The sequence below is a fragment of the Panthera uncia genome, chromosome B4 (assembly GCF_023721935.1).
Source record: "Panthera uncia isolate 11264 chromosome B4, Puncia_PCG_1.0, whole genome shotgun sequence".
NCBI lineage: Eukaryota > Metazoa > Chordata > Mammalia > Carnivora > Felidae > Panthera > Panthera uncia.
Window position 1 is genome coordinate 50,305,958 of NC_064809.1, and position 20,980 is coordinate 50,326,937.

Here is a 20,980-nt window from a genome sequence, read left to right on the forward strand (position 1 = left end):
CATGCTTAACCAACTGAGCCACCCAGGCGCCCCAGAATTTGTCTTTTAAAGTGCCAATCCAATCAATACTCTTCTCTACTTCACACTTTTCCTTGGCTTCCCGTTGCTCTTAGGCAGGGCCAAGTTCATGGGTTTGTGACTTGTGCAGTCACACTAGGCACAGTGCTTAGAAAGGTCCTGCACTTGGTTTAATACTCTGTCACTATTTCAAAATTCTTAATAATTTTTGTAAAAGGGACCCTGCATTTTCACTTTGCATTTTCATTATCACTGAGCCTCACAAATTATATAGTTGCCCCTGCCCTTAGGGTAAAGACCAAAATTCTCATGATGGCATCCCAGCAGAATCTGGCATCCTCCAGTTTCCTTTTCCAGCCCTAATATCAGACCCTTCCCTATCTTGATTCTTTTTCCAGTTCCTCAACTAAGACAAGCACACCAGCACGTAACAGATGGCCTTTCTCTGCCTGGACCACTTGACTCCCATTCTACCTTCTCCACCATTTTTTTTTTTTTTTTTGCATCCTTCATATCTCATCTCAATTGTCTTTGCTCTTTACTCGTAAAATGCTTTTTTTTTTTTTTCAAAATTATTGCAGTGGTGATTATGGCTTTGTGTGCTTCTTTGTAGACTAGAAATTCATGAAGACATGATCCATGTCTATATTGCTCACAATGTAACCCCAGGGCTTAGCACAGTGTCTGGTCTACTATAGATTCACTCTCCATAAATAATTACTGAATAAATGATTGATGACAGAAAGAACAATGTATGACACATTTATATTCTCTACCAAGGTAGCTTGTCATTTTTATTAAAGGGACAAAGAGAAGAAAACTAAAATCCCAAATCATGCCACTTCTCCCACACTTCCCACTTCCCATGGCAGTGCCCAGGCACAAGAACTTCACTGCTTCCCAACCACTAGAAGTCTCTTGAAGTAGCACCTAGAAAAGAAATCTTCTACAAATTACCACATTAAATATGGACTCAACCAGACTCACCCAAAGCACTACCCAGAAAGTTGCTGCATTTTATCTTGTATACTCTTTAACTCTCTAATAGCATGATCCTCTATACTCCCCCAAATTAATAGAGGTCCCATGCAAAATAGTACCTCCACAAAAATATAAATCTATCCATCCTCTACCAGTACACAACACTGACATGAAGAAGATAGATTTTATTGTCAAGGTATAGTGACAATAACATAGGTAATGGAGTAGAACATGATCAAAGATAACAGTTGTCAGAGTTAAGAGGATGAATTAATAAACATGTTTATATGCCATTGATAATAACAAATGGTTGCAAACAGGAGTTTTCAATCATTACCTCACATTACCAACCTCCAGTTGGAGATGCTATTAATTTAAAAGGGAACTTGAAGCCACTGTCTCCATGGCAGGGTCTCTCTGGTTAATGTTATAGCTACTTACTCTAGCAGAACTCAGTCAATTATCTATACATTGAAGTATGTTACCCAGGTTTTCAATGTAACTTTTAATGAGATGGAAGGACAAGAAAGGGAGGGCTGGGGCTACTTAGAAATAAATATTTATATTAGGTTGTTTTTGAAAGTTGAAATCTTTAAATTTTACGCATTTGCTATGTCATATCATAAAATACCATGTTTCCAATTAGAAAATTATTTTAGACTTTTATTTGTGGCTAATGCAGGCAAGAAAAGATAAAAGAAGATGAGAGTTAGAAGACTTTTTCTAATTATTTTATTTCTAAAAGCTGAGTATCAAAAGATATCGCTAAAACCTAACAAATCACGTGATAAAAATAATTGTAGCATATGTAATATTAGTGTTAGGGAAACACTGAGAAACATTATAACATTGAATATAATTAGGTGGTAGATGAAAGTCAAGTGCAAAATTTTATACACATTAATTTTATCTCTGTCTCTATTAGGAAACAAATATTGTCAAAAATATAAAAGTCTAAGAATACTAAATAAAAGTAACCACTATAACAAAAGTAAAAGTTTTCTAAGTATTACAAGTACATAAAAATAAAAACAAATTATATAGCCAAAGATTTTCTTTAAAAATTATAAAAACAAAAATGTTATATTTCTTTAATAACATAAAACAATAACAGAAAATGAATCTATTGTATCAATAAGTAGAAATGGGCTTAAACTCATCTATAAGAAAAAATTTCCAGTTGGAGTAAAAGTATAAATCATAACTCTATACTTTATGTAAAAACACACCTAAGAGAAAATGATTTTTAAAAATTAAAAATTAAACTCCAAGCACAGGTACATTAGGACATGGAGACCAGAAGCCATGATGTTAATAAAGAAAAGGTGGCATTTAAGACAAGAAGCATTGAATTAAACAAGAATACAACTTTAAACTATCATAAGTACAATTCTCAATAACGATATGAGTGGTTATGACTACATATCAACTATATGACAGCAACACATATAAAGCAGAAATTATGAAACATTCAAGGAAAAATACACAGACTGGTAATAGGATATTCTAATTAACTTCTCTTGATTTATGAAAGACTGAGTGAAAAAAGTAAGTAGATACAGGGGCTCCTGGGTGACTCAGTCAGTTAAGCGTCCGACTTTGGCTCAGGTAATGATCTCTCAGTTCACAGGCTGGAGCCTGCTTCAGATTCTGTCTCCCTGTGTGTCTGCCCTCCCCAACTTGCATTCTCTCTCTCTCTCTCTCTCTCTCTCTCTCTCTCTCTCTTTCTCAAAAATAAATAAAAACATTTAAAAATGTTTAAATAAGTAGACACAAAGAACACTAAATAAAATTAATAAGGAAAATTGGTAATTTATATAAAAACTCTTTATCCTGAAAATCATGAAAATAGATTATATATTAGGCCACAAGGAAAATTTCAATAAATCCTAAAAACTAGAAATAGTACAGACATATTTTTTAATCATGAGAAAGTAAAGTGAGAAATTAATTTTAAAAATTCAGAAAGCTAAAAGATACTTAAGTTTAGATATTTATGAAAACAAACCTCTCTTAACTCTTGCGCCAAAATGACTTAAAGCACAAAATGGCAAAATTTCTAAAGAATAACAGTACATCTCACAAACATGGGAGAAAGATAAAGCAATGCTCAATAACTGGGACAATTGGAATAAGACCACAAAACAAAACAAAGGAATACAAAAAAGAAAAATAAATGGATGAAGAGTCAAGTAGAGATTAATGAGTTAGAACACAGAAAACAGAATAAATAAATCTGGAAGTTTAAAAGTAAACAATAAAATAAAAAAGCCAATGGCTAATATAATCAAAAGACTGGGGGCAGGGATGCCTGGTTGGCTCAGTCCATTAAGCATCCGACTTCGCCTCAGGTCATGATCTCACGGTTCCGTTAGTGTGTTCGAGCCCCGCGTCAGGCTCTGTGCTGACAGCCTGGAGCCTGCTTCAGATTATGTATCTCCCTCTCTCTTTCTGCCCCCCCCCCCACTCACGCTCTGTCTCTGTCTCTCCCCAAAACAAATAAACATTAAAACGAATGGGGCAAATGCAAATATGTAAAATACAAAAGGAGAATCAAGAAGTAACCATAGAAAAAGATGAAACTGAAGAATAGTAGGAGACTACTTTGCTCAAGTCTACAAAACTAAATTTGCAAATCTGTCTGAAATAGATAGTGTTCTAGGAAAACACAATTTCCTTGCTCTAGAAAAGATCAAGTTTGAGAGAAAAGAACAAGCTTCAAAAAGCAAACTTTAGAACACTACCAAGTTCAGATGATTTCCACAGGAATTCTATAAAACCTTTAAAAAGTAGGTGATTCCACTGTTAAACAATTCCAGAGCAGAGAAAAATAAGGAAATTTTTCCATATTATTCTTATGAAGCATATAAAGTATTTATGCTGGTAGCTTCAAGGAATACAAGAACACCAAAAAAGGAATCACAGCCTAATCTCACTTCTGAGTATCAATGGAAAATTCTAAAATATTTGCCAAAATAATCCATCATCACACTAAAGGAATGAAATTCACCAGGACCAGAAATGCAAAAATGGTTCAATATTGGTAATATACAGTATACATGTTATCATCTTAAAAGACTTAAAGAGAAAAATCATATGGTTGTCTCTATAGACCCTGAAAAGGCACTTGATAAATTTCAGTAAACTTTCTTGACAAAGCACTCAAATAAAAATAAATGGGTAATGCTTTAACATGAGAAAACGTATCTATCTTGGCTATCCAAAGCCCACATCAGGCATGACAAGGAAACAGTGGAAAAGCATTTCCACTAAACTATAAAATAAGACACTATGCCCATGATCATCATGGTTACCAACAGGTAACTTACTGTTTCACCTCTTTTAGGTCTTTGCTAAAAATTAACCTTCTCTGGGCACCTGGGTAGCTCAGTCAGTTAAGCGGAGTCCGGCTTCAACCAGGTCATGATCTCATGGTTCAAGAGTTCTAGCCCCACTTCAGATCCTGTATCTGCGACCCCCCCCCCCACCTCTTCCCCACTAAGGCATGCGTTTTCTCTCTCTCAAAAATATAAATTAAAAAATAACTTTTTAATTTACCTTCTCAATGAGAAGTACACTGATCATCCTATCTAAAATTGCAAACTGACTCTTATTCTGTTAGTCCTCAGTGCCTTCATCATGTTCTGGGTGTTTTTTTTCCTATCATTTATCATATTCAGCTTATAATAAACTTTACTTGTTTATTGTGTGGTTTTGCTTTTTATATATCCCTGGCTACTATAGAAATGCCAAGAGAGGAATTTTGTCTAACCTGTTCCAAGGGTCTAGAACAGTGCCTTGTCCATAAGATATCCATAAATATTTGTGAAATGATTGTATGAAATTGAAAAAAAATCTTAGAAACAAAGTTTGGCAAAGAGAAGACAAAACAAACAATGTCTGCCAGTAACATGATTACATACCTAAAAAAATAAGAATCAACTAAGAATCTAGCACAAATGATGAAAATTCAATAAAGGTATCAGGTACCAAATTGATGTATAGATAAAGATAAAATAAACATGGAAGATAAATCCCAGGGGTACCTGGGTGGCTCAGTTGGTTAAACATCCAACTGTTGATTTCAGCTTAGGTCATGATCTCACAGTTCATGAGATGGAGCCATGCATCTGGATCTGCGCTAACAGCACAGAGTCTGCTTGGGATTCCTTCTCTCCCTTTATCTGCCCCTCCTCCACCTGCACTCTTTCTCTCAAAATAAATACATAAACTTAAAAAGAAGGAGAAGAAGAAGGAGGAGGAGGCAGCGAAGAAGAAGAAGAAGAAGAAGAAGAAGAAGAAGAAGAAGAGGAGGAGGAGGAGGAGGAAGGAGAAGAAGAAAAGAAAGAAAGATAGATCCCATTTACAATAGCAGCCAAAAAAAAAAAAAAACTTAGGAATAAATTGAACAGGAAATATGCAAGAGCAAATGAAAAATACTTAAAAGCATTAATGAGGGATTTCAAAGATGCCTTGAGCAAATGGAAAGACCCAATAGCATGCTCTCTTGTATAGGAAGATTCTACATCATGAATCTTATGTCAGATATTTCTGATATAATTCTGAATATAATTTTTTAAATATCAATAGATTTATTTTCAATTAGATGTTAATTCTACAGTTCATAAACAAAAATATATAAAGACCAGGAAAATTGAACACAAGCAGAGAGGTAATACTAGCCCTATAAAACACATTACAAAGCCTTGATAATTAAAACAGTGTAGTGTTGGCCTAAAAAGAATGAATAAATAGAACATAACAGATTGTACATAAATAGGGTCAAATACATCCAGGAATTTAATATGTGGTCAAACCACTAAGGGAAAATTCAATAAATGGTGATGAGATAGCATATTTCAGACCATATGCCAGGTTAAAGACCAAATGGATGAAAGATTTTAAATGTAAATAACAAAACCATATATATAACAAAGAAAACATAGAAGAATCTTTTATAATCTGAGGATGAGCTGGTATAGGTAACACTACAAATCCAGGAGCCATAATAATTTTGCATGATATAGAAAAACTATAGCAAACTTTTAAAAAATTCAAAGATAAATGACAAAATGGGTGAAATATTTGCAATTTATCACAGAGTTGGTTGTCAAATGTATAACCATCTAAAAATTGGTAAGAAAAAGACAATAACCAAATAAAAAATTGTGGAAAGAATATGAAAAGATGTATGCACCCCAAAATACAAAGGCTCTTAAGCAAAAGAAAGGGTCCTCAAACTCACTCGTAATAAAAATGCAAATTAAAATTACACTAATACCATTTTTAACTCATCAGATTTGGCAAAAATTCAAAAATTTAATTAATAAGCTTGGTTACAAATCAGCAGGCACTCTTAGACACTGCTAGTGGTAATGCAAATTGCTACAACCTCCATGGAAGGTGATTTAGCAACATTTATCAAAATTACAAATGGCTAATACCCTTTGACCATCAATTCTGTTGGAAATTTATCCTATAATATTTGTGCATAGGTACAACATGACATGCATACAAAGCTATTTATTGCAGCATGCTTTGTAACAGCTGGAAAACATTGGAAAGTGCCCTCATGCCCATCGATAGGGAACTGGTTAAATAAATTATGGTATTTCACCTTGTATGAAACTATATTTTAAAAAATAAATAAACTCTGTGTGATTATAAAAATGTCTCCAAGATCTTTGTGCAGAATAGTAAATATGCTATTCCTTTTGTGGAAAAGGGGGGGAGTGGATAAAAATACTTATTCATATTTGCTTATGTGGAGAAATTGTGGAAGGAGAAATGTCCCTCTGGAGGGACATATGGGAGACTAATGAAATAATGGTGAAGGAACTAGGTGGATAGGTGTTAGGAATGGGGGAAGATGTTTTGCTGTATACTTTTAAAGTAAATTTTTATTTTTTTAATTATGAATATATTATCATCTGAAAATGTTAGATTTTGAAATGCTATTTCTTAACATTAATGGACACAGGATGCATAATGAGTGCTGTATTATCTGCTATAGTATCATACATTCAAACATTTCAACACAATCATTCTTAGGATCAAACAGAAAGAGATAGAAAGAGTGCACGCACATGAGGGAGTAAGGACAAGCTGTCAGCACGGCACAGAGTCTGAGGCAGGGCTCAAATTCACCAACCATGAGATCATGGCCTGAGCCAAAATCATGACCTGAGTCAAGAGTAAGACACCTGACTGAGCTACCCAGGTGTCCCATTAGTTCTTAGGGTTATTATAAATGATTAAATTAAGTATAATCAGATTCTCCAGACTAACTTGAAGCAGAAAGTCAAAATATTCCAGCATCTTCTTGTCCATATGGAACTATTTCCAAAATTCTCCCTCTCTGGGTTCTTCATTTCTTTCCCTTAGATTATTGCCCCCATGTTTGCCCCTTTACAGCACAATGTTTAAGAACATAGGCTTTAGAGATCATTTGACCCTGCATGGTTTATTGTCTGCATGACTTCTGACCAAATGCTTTTGTTCCCACATGTGTAAAACGGAGGTAACACAAATTTTATAGAATTGCTATGAGAATGAGTGAGTTCATGTACATAAAGCTCTCAGCCAATGTTTGGCATACAGTAAGAGTTCTAGAAATATTAAGTACCTCTACTATTACTACACTGACTACTAAAACTTCCTGGTGGCCTGAATTTTCACTGAGTTCTGAATTCTGCCAGGTATTGACAGATCTGGTTACTGATCTGGAACAAGAGTTTCAGAGTGGAATATCACCTTCAGTCAGTTCAAATAACAGTTATATGGTTACTATTTAGACACTCAATCATAAATTTTTGCTAATTTCTTACCTTCAACCTAAAAGTCCTCTGATTAAATGCATTGAGTTTCTAGCTAGTAATCTTTTCACACTTTAATGCAAAAATAATGTCCATTGTACATCAAAAAGTCATCATTTTTAACATGCTCATACCAAAAATCCAATTAAATTTTTTTATTATGAATTCCATTTACTTCAGTACTACAATCAGAATTATCCCATAGTACCTCTAACTCATAATGTCTCTCAGTCATTGTAATCAAGATATTTTAAGGAAATTTTTAATTATTTTTATGTAATTACCATTTCAATTGTAAGAAACAATGTCAATTTTAATTATTTCAATATCAATAATGCACATTGATGATAAAATTAATTAATATTATCTACATACAGGGGCACCTGAGTGGCTCCATTGGCTAAGCGTAAGACTCTTGATTTTGGCTCAGGTCATGATCCCACAGTTTGTGAGATCAAGCCCTCTGTAGGGCTCTGCACTGACAGCACAGAGCCTGTTTGGGACTCTCTCTCTCCCTCTCTCTCTCAAAATCAATAAACAAACTTAAAAAAAATTACCAACGTACAATGTGTAAACTACTCTCATAAACATGTAAAAATCTTTGGAAAAGGAAACATACCAGTCAAGTTTAATTCTCAAAGGTTAGAGAGGATTACAGAGCTGAAACTGGCTCTCAGAAAACAATGTGGACCACAATGAGCCCACAGCAGAACGCTGCCAAATTTCTTGTTATTAATAAACTTCTCTCTAACTTCCCTCAGAGAGTATACAACCAAAGATTAGCAATGGAAATATCAGAGACACTGAAAATTATGCTTAATCTTTGGGCTATAAACCAGAAATTTTTAATTAAAAAATGAGAGCCTTCATTTTATTGATGGAATGATATAACTCGAAAAAAAAATAAGACTACTTTTGTTATTAAATAAAAGTTTAGTGTGACATTATGGAGCAACACTGATTTATACATCTCTTGAGGATATAGGAAAAAAAGTCACCCTTGGGGCAGATTATAGTCCACGAAACAAATTGAGGCATGTAAGATAATAATTACGATACAAATATTAAGTGATAAGGGCTGTGTTAGGGGAGTTCAGAGAGAGATGACCACAGAAACTATTTTGCATTTTAATTAGTCCTTGTAGAAAGATAAAAGTTCAATAGCCAAAAATGGTAGAAGAGGTCATTTCATATAAAGAGAATAATATAGCAGAGCATGTTTGTAGAACTGAACATACAGACTACAGTATGGAATAAAGACAGTGGGAAATAAAAAAAAAAAAACAGAAATATTCAATACAATAGGAAGCAAAAATATAAGTCTGAGAAATTCAGATTTTTTTTCACAGGAACTGGCAATCTATGAAGAGTACTTTGATTAAAAGAGTAATTTTATAGGGGCACGTGGGTGGCTCAGTTGGTTGAGCATGCAACTTTGGCTCAGGTCGTGATCTCTAGTTCATGAGTTCAAGCACCGCACTGGCCTGCTGCTGTTAACACAGGAGTGCCTTCGGATCCTCTGTCCCCTCTCTCTTTGCCCCCTCCCCCACTCTCTGTCTCTCAAAAATAAATAAGCAACAACAAAAAACAGTAATTTTATAGAAGTTGCCATAGGAAAATTACACTGGTGATTGTGTCCAAATAGATTTGAGTTCTAGGAGAGGGGAAGAGAATGTTCTAGTAGTTCAGACAAGATATTCGTATAAGTCTGAACTAGGAGCTATGGAACTAGACAGGAAGAAATGAATGCAAATATGTGGAGAAGACTATTATTAATTGCAAACATTTATTGAGAGATTACATTGTGAAAACTTTTGAATTTCTCAGCTAATCATCTCAACTATTCTGAAGTAGGTAACTATTATCTCCACTTTAAGGAAGTTAATTAACTTAGTTATTATAACACAGTCTTAAGTATAGTCCTGGGACCTGAACCCCAGGCTTACTGACTTTTAAAGTCAACACTTTCATGCTCTCTAATACTTACCCTTATTGTACTGAACATTGAGAAATTTGGAGCCAAAAATGGCACTAAGTTTTCAAATTTAAATAATTGGGAAAATAATCAAAACAAACACAAAATCAATCAAAAATACAAAATATAAGGAGAAAGAGAGGGTTCGGGATGATTAGACAAAAATCCCATCTTCAACCAACTCAGTTTCCGAAAGAGTATTATGTTTTCTACATGATCTGAAAAATGTTTCTTTTGCACATTATTCATTGGTCCTATTTTACTCTTTAAATGTCTAATTTATCCTGTGATGAACCGCTTCCAACTTAACCCACTGAAATTCTATTGCTTTATCAGGTGAGAAGTTTCCTGACAAGACGCCTAAGGTGCAGTTAGTGATATCACATGAGGATGCGAAGCTGACCATACTAGTGAAACACATGAAAAACATTGTAAGTTTATTATTTCTAATGAGAAACATGTAAACCTACATTTAAAAATCACTTGCCTCCCTCAGGCAATTAATGTCAACATTACTAAGAGGAATGGGGCCAGCCACCAAGTTTAAGTGAGGAACAGTAGGCCAATTACAATGTTCTGCCTCTGTATGATTGCAATCCCTAGGGTAAAGACTATAAAATATTTCACAGGCCAAGTCCTAGAATGAAAATTAGACTTTACTCACAATGAAGTGTTAGGTCAAATCTCGCGAAAAAGGTTTGAAAATACAGGAATAGCTAGAGCATTAAGGTCCAAAGGGAAAAAAGCTAGGTCCCAAGAATTTACATCTATCTCATCTTGCTGAGCTTAGTGGAAGATTAACTCATCTCTTTGAATAATGCCAACACTTTCTCTGTGAAGCCAGCAACTCTAAGTCTTTCTCCCCAGATGCCCATTGAGTACATTGAGTTCATACCCCCCAAACAGTTATCATGTTCTGATGTAATTACTCAGAGATATATCTTTCCCCTCAAAACATAATATTATTTTGAGGACAGGAAACCCATCTTTATATACCAGAACATAGGACAACAATGGTAGTTAGCCTCTAAAAACAACTGCAAGCTATTCCATTATACCCTATTCCTCTCTGAAGATGGGTCAAGTCAGAGGTATGAATAGCAATTGGACCATTGACATTGAGTAAGGGAGGGAGCATTCTGCGTCACAGTGTAATTGATTCATGGTCTGAGTCTGGGTGCAGTAACCAGAAGGAGGTAACTCTAAGCCTTGCCACTTCTCCAGTCTTCCTCTAGTCTACTCAAAGCAGGTCCTTCGTATGGTAAAACTCCCTAGGAGACTATAGAGAAAGTCAGTAGCCCTATTTTGGCTCTATCCCTTATGCATATAAATCTCTCAGGATGTGCTTGGAAAGACTTAAAAGAGCAAACTCTTCATTGTGATGTGATCTGGAACATACTAGAATTTAACAAATGTCTGTTCAGTGAACAAATAGTTGGCATAATTTGCAGGGGATACATCCTTTACAAACTTAGAATTAGCCAGCTATCCAAGGATGCTTGTTTGTAAGTCTGTGGTTTTGTAATCAGCAATTTTTGTAATAGCTGGGCAAATATTATTAGATGTGTTTCTGTAGAACTTTAGTCATTAAAATAATTATTTTCAATTGCTTTTGATCAGATAATCATCTTAAATGAGAATGGGAGTTGTTTAAGAAATTCTTAGTCTGGGAAATGAAGATTCAATTAGGCACTGTTTATGGCTATATGCATGTTCATAGACTTTAAGCATCTATATAAATATATGTGATAAAGTAAGAGAATGTTAAGAAATGGTGTTAATCAAGTTAACAGCACTTACATATGTATATGCTATATGACTGTTAACTGAAAATAGTCCTCCTGGAAATTATATATTTATTCCAATAATGTCATTGCTCAAAACGTTTTAGAACACACCTATTGACATTGCTTTTAGATCTGGCCTATAAACCACACAGTAAACTTGGTGATATTACTCAATAGTCATGCCTAATATTTGATCAAAAGCAGTATTAACCAATTTGGTCACCCATTTTATTCACCGGATAAATATCCAAATTACTTTTGACAGTTTTCAAAAATGCATTTTATAGTGAGATGAAGTTACACTAACAATAAGAATATTCAAAACGAATGTGATGCAGGCATGAAGGGAGGGGAGAAAGTGAGCAAGAGCTAGAATTAAAGACTTAGGTCAAGTGATAGGTACGTGGCAAATGACCAGGTGCATCCTATAAGGAGTAAAAAGCCATCTAGGGCCCCTAGAGCCTATGCCAATGTCCTCTTATTAATAATGAAATAATACTTCTTGCAATCTGACTTCTCAGTCTACCTGCTGGTTCGTCTCTTCTCCCCGATCCCTTAGCATTGCCCTGAAATTCATTCCTAAACCTCTTCTCTTTTCTACTTCCAGCCCTGTGATGTTAAATATCATTTACATGTCTTTCTCTTCCATATTTATAACTCATCTTGGAACTGTCCCTGAAATCCAGAGGCTTATGTATAACTAACTGATCAACAACTCTAGTAGAAATTGAATAAGCATTGCAAACTTAAGATACACCAAATCAAACTTCTGATTATTGCCTCCTGATTATTGCTCCTTTTGCAAACTTTCCCATAACAGGAAATAGAAACTTTATCCTACTATTTACTCAAATTCCCTGGTGTCATTTTGAGATTTCTCACAAACTACAACCAATTTATCTGCAAATTCTGTCAGCTCTGCTTTCAAAACAAATCCAGAATTGCACTCCTTTGTCCTTCACTGCTACCATAAACGGTTCAAGCCACCATCAACTCCCACCTAAATCACTGCTGTAGTCTCTCTTTTTAACTTTTTTAATGTTTATTTATTTTTGAGAGCAAGAGACAGAGTTCAAGTGGGGGAGGGGCAGAGAGCGAGAGGGAGACCCAGAATCTGCAACAGTCTCCAGGCTCTGAGCTGTTGGCACAGAGCCTGATGCAGGGCTCAAACTTGGGAATGGTGAGATTAGATCATGACCTAGGCTGAAGTAGGACACTTAACCAACTAAGCCATCCAGGCACCCCACTGCTGTAGTCTCTTAATGGGTCTCCCTGCTTCTACTTGTATTTCTTCCTAATCTTTTCCTAACCTAGGAGCCAGAATATTCCTTTGATAATAAAAGTCAGATGTTGTCATTCTTCTCTCATATCCTTCTGAGGGTAAGGTCTCACTCATATCACTTATAATGAAAGACATAGTACTTATTAATGATCTATGAAGCCCTACTACTGATCTGGCCTCCTTGATCTCTCCAACCTCATCTCAACAGACTCCCTCAATCACTCCACTCCAGCCTCAGTGTCTTCCTTCCTGTTCCTTAAATATGATAAGCATGTTTCTGCCCCAGGACATTTGTACCTGTTATTCATGTCATCTGGAATGTTTTTTCCCAGGTTCATGGCTCAGTCTCACATATCCTGAAGGACTAAGTCTTACTGCCACCTTTTCAGTGAGGTCCTCTCTGACTCCCATATGTAAAGCTGTAAAACCACTACCTGTTGCCACTTCCAAACTTCCTTTTCTAACTTTTTGTCTCCACGGCCCTATATCACTGCTATTACTCCAAGGGCTAAAACAGTGTCAAGTACATAGTAGATGCTCAATGAATACTTTGTTAAATAAAAGAATGTCAAATTATTTCTGATATAAACAACTAAGAATTACGATCTTGTTCACCTACCAAAAACCATCAAAACAAAGTTCTCATGCCTTGCATTTTTCAGAGCTACTTTTAAATGACTCTTTTATTTCTTCTGCTTATCTGAGGACAGAGATAACACTATAATATAAATGACAGGAAAATCTATCTATAAATTCTCAACATATTTTCTTTGCTTATTTCAAGTTTTAACTAATTGTTATTTAGTTTCTGAGCCTTTAGTATTTTCACATGCCAAAGTAATCAGACTGAAGTCGTGCTTCATTTTATTTTAATGTTAAAGTGAATTATTCTGCCTGCAGCTCTGTTATATTTAATATTAAGTTTGATGAAAAGAATTGTTTATCTTATATTAAATCTTTGAAGCTTTGCTCTAAGAATTACGTCCCTCCTGTGAATTCACAAGCTAAAACAAAATTTGCTAAATTTTTTCCCTTTTAAAGCAGCCCAATGTGATTTATTCTAGTAAACAGAGACTGACAAAGTAATGCAGTTATTTGGAAGGTTGGCAAAGACTTTTAAAAATAATGTTTCAGTTTATATAACAGAGACATATATAAAAATCATTTGAATTTAAAACATTTTTAAAAATCTTTCTAGCATTTTCCCAAGTAGCCCACTATAAAATGCTCTTTTCCACTGATATCTTCATGTCTCTCTATACATGTCTCTCTATGAATTGCAATGTCTGCAGTGTCTCTCCTGGTCTCATGAATTCCCCTAGTCTGCGTCATTTCCAGACTGTTTTCATTTACTTGCTCCAGAATATGTGCATTCTAGTAGGCTCTAAAAGTAATCAATAAAGATTCCAGACTCTCTTCTGATATTGAATGTGCTCACACTCTCAGAGACTCTTACACTATAGCAAAACGATATGATTTCAAATGAGGTGCAAGTAATATCAGGGAAAGCAGGACACATCTCAGATGGAATGCTGTTTAATCCTTTAATAAGACATGAAATAGGGCAGAATAGTTGTGATATGAAAACAGGAGGAAAGATGAAAAATAACGAGTGTTGATGACAATGTGGAGAAAAGGGAACCCTTGTGTGTTGTTGTTGATGGGAATGTAAATCAGTGCAGCTCCTGTGGAAAACAGTGTGGAGGTTCCTCCAAAAACTAAAAACAGAAATACCATATTTTCCAGTAATTTCACTACTGGATATTTACCAAAAGAAGGTGAAAACCCTAACTGGAAAAGATATATGCACCCCTATATTTGTGACATTATTTATAGTAGCCAAGATATGGACACAACTCATGTGTCCCTTGACAGATGAGTGGATAAAGAAGATGTGGTATATCTCTGTCTCTATCATCTCTATCTCTATCTCAATCTCTATCTTGATCTCTATCTCTGTCTCTACCTCTGTCTCTATAATGGAATATTATTCAGCCATTTTAAAAGGATGAGATCTTGCCATTTGTGACAACATGGATAGACCTAGAGGGTATAATGCTGAGTGAAATAAGTCAGCCAGAGAAAGACAAATAGTATATGATTTTACTTATATGAGGAATATAAAAACAAAACAAACAAACAAAAGCAGAAAGAGACCCATAAATATAGAGAACAAACTATATTGTTGCCAGAGGGAGGAGAGTAGGAGGATGGGCAAAGTGAGTGAAGGGAAGTGGGAGATACAGGCTCCCAGTTACAGAATGAATAAATCCTGAGAATAAAAGGTATAGCATAGAGAATATAGCCAATGGTATTGTAATTGTAATAGCATTGTATGGTGACAGATGGTAGTCACACTTGTGGTGAGCATAGTGTAACATATAGACTTTTGAATCACTAGTTGTACACCTGAAACTAATGTAACACTGTGATCCAACTATACTTCAGTTAAAAAAGACTTCTGTAGCCTTATTATTCAATAAGCAACTTATAGTAATTAATTAAAAGTTCTGTTTCATCTTGCTGTGAATATTTATGGTATTAGATCTCCTAGCCATATGCTCAGAAGGGATGAAGGAACAGAAATGATGGGACTTGTCTCATTCTATGAGAAGACAGATGTATCTAGAGATGCAATACTGGTGTAAAACCTTGACCTCATCATTTATAGCCCTAAACTTGTCTTCTCACCATATCTAGCTCTCCAAGAATAAAAGAATTTGTTTCAAAAGCAGAAGGATAAAACTTTGTTCTCATTTCTTTTCTTCCCCCTCTCCTCACTTTCTCCCTTTATTCTCTTTTCCTTTATTTTACTTTCTCTTTCCTTTCCTATTATTATTAGCTCAAATTTAGCTGTAAGACAAAATATAAAAAATAGAGAAGATTTAAATGTGTCCCTTTTATTGTTGGATTTGCTTAAACATTAGAAATTGGATACTAGATTTCAAAACACATACACATTTGGACTTTAATGCACTGAAATCAATATAAAAAAAATAACAGGAGAGAAAGAAATAGACTCAAACACATCAGTAAGAACCCCAGGCTAAATACACACACACACACATTTTATTGCATTTTATTTTCTATTTAAAATTTTTCTTACATTTTTAATGTGTATGTGTAGCTTGGAAGTTCTTATTTTTAAAATATATATTCTCCTGGCCTCATAGATCATACAATTCTTCCATATCTTCCATGGACAAGTAGTCCATGAACCACTCAAATGGTTAATTACACCTCAAAATGGCACTCTACATACAATTCCAGTTCTGTACTTGGTACCAAACAAATTGAAGGGCCTGTTGGTGTAGAAGATACAACACTTAGATTTAGTAAAGTTGACAAAAGAGGGTTGTGAAAATAAAGTACAGGTGATGACAATGTTTGACATACAAAGATAACAATGTTCTGTGTATCCTTTTATTTTTTATTTTTATTTTTTTTAAATGTTTATATATTTTTGAGAGAGAGACAGACAGTGCAAGCAGGGGAGGGGAAGAAAGAGGGAGACACAGAATCTGATACAGGCTCTAGACTCTGAGCTGTCAGCACAGAGACCCACACAGGACTTGAACTCACAAACCACAAGATCATGACCTGAGCCGAAGTTGGATGCTCAACCTACTGAGCCACCCAGGCGCCCCTTGTATATCCTTTTAAGAATAACTTGGCTAACTCCTCTGACTAACCCAATCCAATATTTTTAATCTAGATTTTTGAAAGAGATATGTCATTGTTCTATCCTAAATGCACTTCAATCTAAATAAATGTCAATTTCTTGATAAAGGATAATTTTCTAATAATAATTATCCCATTGATTGTATTTGGCTTATATTTCATTAATAAAAAATTACTCTTCTAGAGCTGGCCCATTATGACATTGATCTCCCATTTCAAAGAATATGAGGCAAAGCAGTGGATAGTGGAGAGGAGCTGGCCCAGATAGAGATATTTCATTGTTCCATGATTTTTCAGGGTTAGTAAACACTGACCCTCGAAGATTACCAATTACTTCTTAATGAAAAAAACCATAAATTGTTCTTAAACCTATGATAAATAATATGCTAATAATAACTCATCTCTTTCCATCATCAATATTTTTAACTAGTCCTTCCTTTGTGAACTTTACTGTTCACAAAGTGAAACTTCACTGTCCATATATTCTCTACACTTCTTTGACAGCACTCTTTCTGAGGCTTCCTTAGCATTTACAAATGTATTTATTTGTTTTTAATTCTTTTTCGTTCATTTATATTTGACAGAGACAGAGTATGTGTGTATATGTGTGTGCATGAGTGGTGGAGGGGCAGAGAGAGAGAGAGAGACAGAATCCGAAGCAGGCTCCAGGCTCTGAGCTGTCAGCACAGAGCCCTACGCAGGGCTCAAACTCATAAACAATGAGATCATGACCTGAGTGGAAGTTGGACACTTAACCAACTGAGCCATCCAGACACCCCAGCATTTACAAATTTAAACTAATGTACGTAGTGGCTTAATAAATGCTGGCTTCACCTTTAACCCTTAAATGTGAAGATTTTCCAGTATTCATGGCTTTAACTCTTCAAATTGATTTCCTAAAAAAAATCCATCCAGTCTTGAGGCTTTGAAGATTATGTGAATTACTCCTAAATTTATATCTCTACTTTAAATATATCTCTGAACCCAATTTACATATTTTCAACTGCCTGATGGACATTTGCACTCTGATATCTTGCCATCTCCTGAAACTCAACAGTGCTAAATTATAGCTCTCTACTTTTCACTGAAATCAACTCTCACTCTTGACTGCTTATTTAAAAAAATCGTTGCACCAACCTCAAGTAACCCCTGGTCAAAATTTCCTTGTAATTTATTTTCCATATTTTAACTTATTCCAGTACTGCTATATATAATCATCAGAAAATCCTTTTAGTTTACTGTTACTTTTATTTTTGCCAAAATCCTATTCTATAGTCTCTATTAATTCACTTATGGACTATTTTGATTGTTATGATATTCCTGTCCTTGTGTTCTACTTTCTTAATCCATTCTGCATAAAACATCCTAAAATTCTATTTTTAACATATCAATAAAAATGCTAACAGAATCTTTGTAAATCTCAAATTCATTAGCCTAATATTTAAGGTACTACACAATTTAGCTCTACCTGCCTTTATATCCACCCTCCCCAAAAGAAAACATGTATTATATTCTAGATGGTTTACTAATTGTTTATCAAACACGCTCCAGTCATTCTAGCAAAGTATATCATACTTCCTCTTCCCTTCTATTTACCTTCTAACATCCAGGCTCACCTCAAACCTCATCCTTTCTGAATCTCCCAGATCACTCTTGTTCCTGGTAATTCTTCTGTCCTTTGACCTCCTTACACTTACTGTTTACACCACCCATTTGATATTCACTGCCTTATCTCATTTCTTAAAACCTTTATCACTTTGGTTTATCCTGTAGTTTCAATTGTATTGACAATATACTTATTGGAAGAAACTGTGGGAAATATATTTTGTATACTCTGCAATGCCTAACACAATAATATGCCCTTAATACATGTTTGTTAAATAAGTGAATATTCATTTACGTGTATACCACTGTGAAAATAGTCACAATGCAGAGCAGTTAAATTTAAGCTACATTCATAAATGAATAGCTTTTCTCTGTGAATCCTGCTATCTATAATACTTAATACTAAACTGAGAATAGTCAGGTGACAAATATTTGACCTAAATAGTCTGTCTCACTTAAAAATGAAGTGATTTCAGTATAAAAAACAGAGAGGGAGACAAACCATAAGAGGCTTAAACACAGAGAATGTATTGAGGATCGCTGGTGGGGTGTTGGTGGGGGTAAGAGCTAAAGGGGTAAGGGGCATTAAGGAGGACACTTGTTGGGATAAGCAGTGGGTGTTATATGTAAGTGATTAATCACTAAATTCTATTCCTGAAAATAAATAAATAAATTTCAATTTTTATGTAGATTACATGTTCAAATGATTATATATATATATATATATATATATATATATATATATATTAATTAAATAAATGTATTATTAAAATTTTTAAAATTCAAAAAATAAAGTGATTTCCTGCTGAGGATTATTTCTCTAAATACTCAACAACTCTGGACACTTAACCATATCTCCAGCTGACATAACCATCAATGTACAGGTCACCACATTATACAAATTTTATTTAATCACTCTCTATTCTTTACTGACAAGCTTATACCCTAATTGCTATTCTTTATCCAAATCTCCCTCAATTCTTCATTCTAACTGAAACAAACAAACAAACAAACAAAACATAAGCTAGAGTCCTGACATTGGTCCTCTTAATCTGGTTTCTTCCTGGCTTTTCTGTAATCAACTTAAGAGTCATATTAGCATCATGCAAAAGACATCTCTCACCCAACAACAAAAATTCAGCATCCATTCACAGACAAAAGTTATGTTTGTGAGAGCTATGGGATCTAACACCATACACCAAGGGATCCAGGCACCCATACATCAGATAATAGACACTCAGTCCTCAGTCCCTGCTGATGACGTTGTAGTGGCTCATGAACTGCTTCCAGCCCCTCTTAGCTATAGTCAGGGAGCTCCTAGAAACCACTGTCTTAGAGAACATTCCACAGATAAAAGAGCCTTTGTTGAAGTCCAGGTTTGCAAAGGAGACATTTCATCACACTGTTGTAAGGCAAAGAAAAAGATAAGTTTGAACACTTTGAAGTGGGGTGTTAGTAAAGACTGGAGGAGGTAACAACTACTTCAAATTTGAAGACAGCGATGCAAAACTTCAAGCAACATGAAAAATCAAGGTAACATGACACCACCAAAGGATCACAATAATCTTTTACTAACCAAACTCAAAGACCTGGAGATTATGTGATTTGCTTGATATAAAGAATTCAAATAGACTTTTAAAGGAAACTCAGTGAGCTACAGAAAACATAGAAAGACAATTCAACGAAATCAGGAAAATGATATACGAACAAAATAAGAGTTTATCAGAGAGATAAAAATGTTTTAAAAAGAAGCAAACAAATTTTGGAACTGACGAATATTATAAATGAAAAGAAAAATCCAACAGAGAGCATCACCAACAGAATGGATCAAGCAAAAGAAGAATCTGTGAGATAGAGGACATGAACTTTGAAATTACCCAGTCAGTAGAGAACAAAAAAAGAAAAAGAAAATGAAAAAAAAAAAAAAAAGAGTGAAGAAAGCCTATGTGATCTTAGAATACCATAACAAGAACTCTGAATTATTGGAGTTCCAGAAGAAGAAAAAAGGGAGAAGGGACAGAAAGCATATTTAAAGAAATAATGATTGAGCACTTTCCAAATCCGGAAGGATATTTGGATATCTAAGTTCATGAAACTCATAGTTCCCCAAAACACTCTACTTAAAGAGATCCTCTTCAAAATACATTATAATAAAACTATCAAAAATCAAAGACAAAGAGGGAATTTTAAAAGGGAAAAAAGCTTGTAACATAAGCAAACTTCTATAAGGTTTTCAGCAGATTTCTCAGCAAAAACCTTATAGGCCAGGGGGGAATGGAATGATATACTCAAAGTAGTGAACTAAAATAAATGCCAGCAAAGAACACTTTACCTGGCAAAGCTGTCCTTCAGAAATGACGAAGGGATAAAGACTTTTCCAGACAAATAAAAGCTGAACGATAAATGAAAGCTGAAGGGGTTCATCACCGCTGGACCTGCCTTACAAGAAATGCTAAAAGGAATTTTTCAAGCTAAAATGAAATGATACTAACAGATAATATAAATACATATGAAAATATACAACCCATGGCAAAAATAAGTATACTATCAAAGTAAGAGTATCCTAATAGTGTAATATGGTGGACTACTAACCATTTAACTCTAGTATAAAGGTTAAAAGACAAGAGTATTAAAAATAACTACAGTGACAAAAATTTGTTAATGAATAAACAGTATAAAAGGGGTAAATTGTGACTTCAATAACATAAAAAAATGGGGGAATAAAGGGTAGGGTTTTTGTATGTGATTGAAGTAAATTTATCAGCATATATAGACTAGTAAACCTAAGATGTTTTATGCAAGCCCCATGGTAACCACAAAGCAAAAACCTGCAGTA

At 34.6% G+C, this 20,980-nt stretch overlaps 1 protein-coding gene across 1 annotated transcript in view; it reads left to right on the forward strand.

Annotated features, from left to right (window-relative positions):
• Positions 1-20,980, forward strand: part of PIK3C2G (phosphatidylinositol-4-phosphate 3-kinase catalytic subunit type 2 gamma) — a 348,760-nt gene that overhangs the window by 308,757 nt on the left and 19,023 nt on the right. The window contains exon 31 of the mRNA XM_049625158.1: positions 10,126-10,220. Coding sequence (XP_049481115.1) covers positions 10,126-10,220 — 95 coding nt within the window. The remainder of the gene's footprint in view (positions 1-10,125; positions 10,221-20,980) is intronic.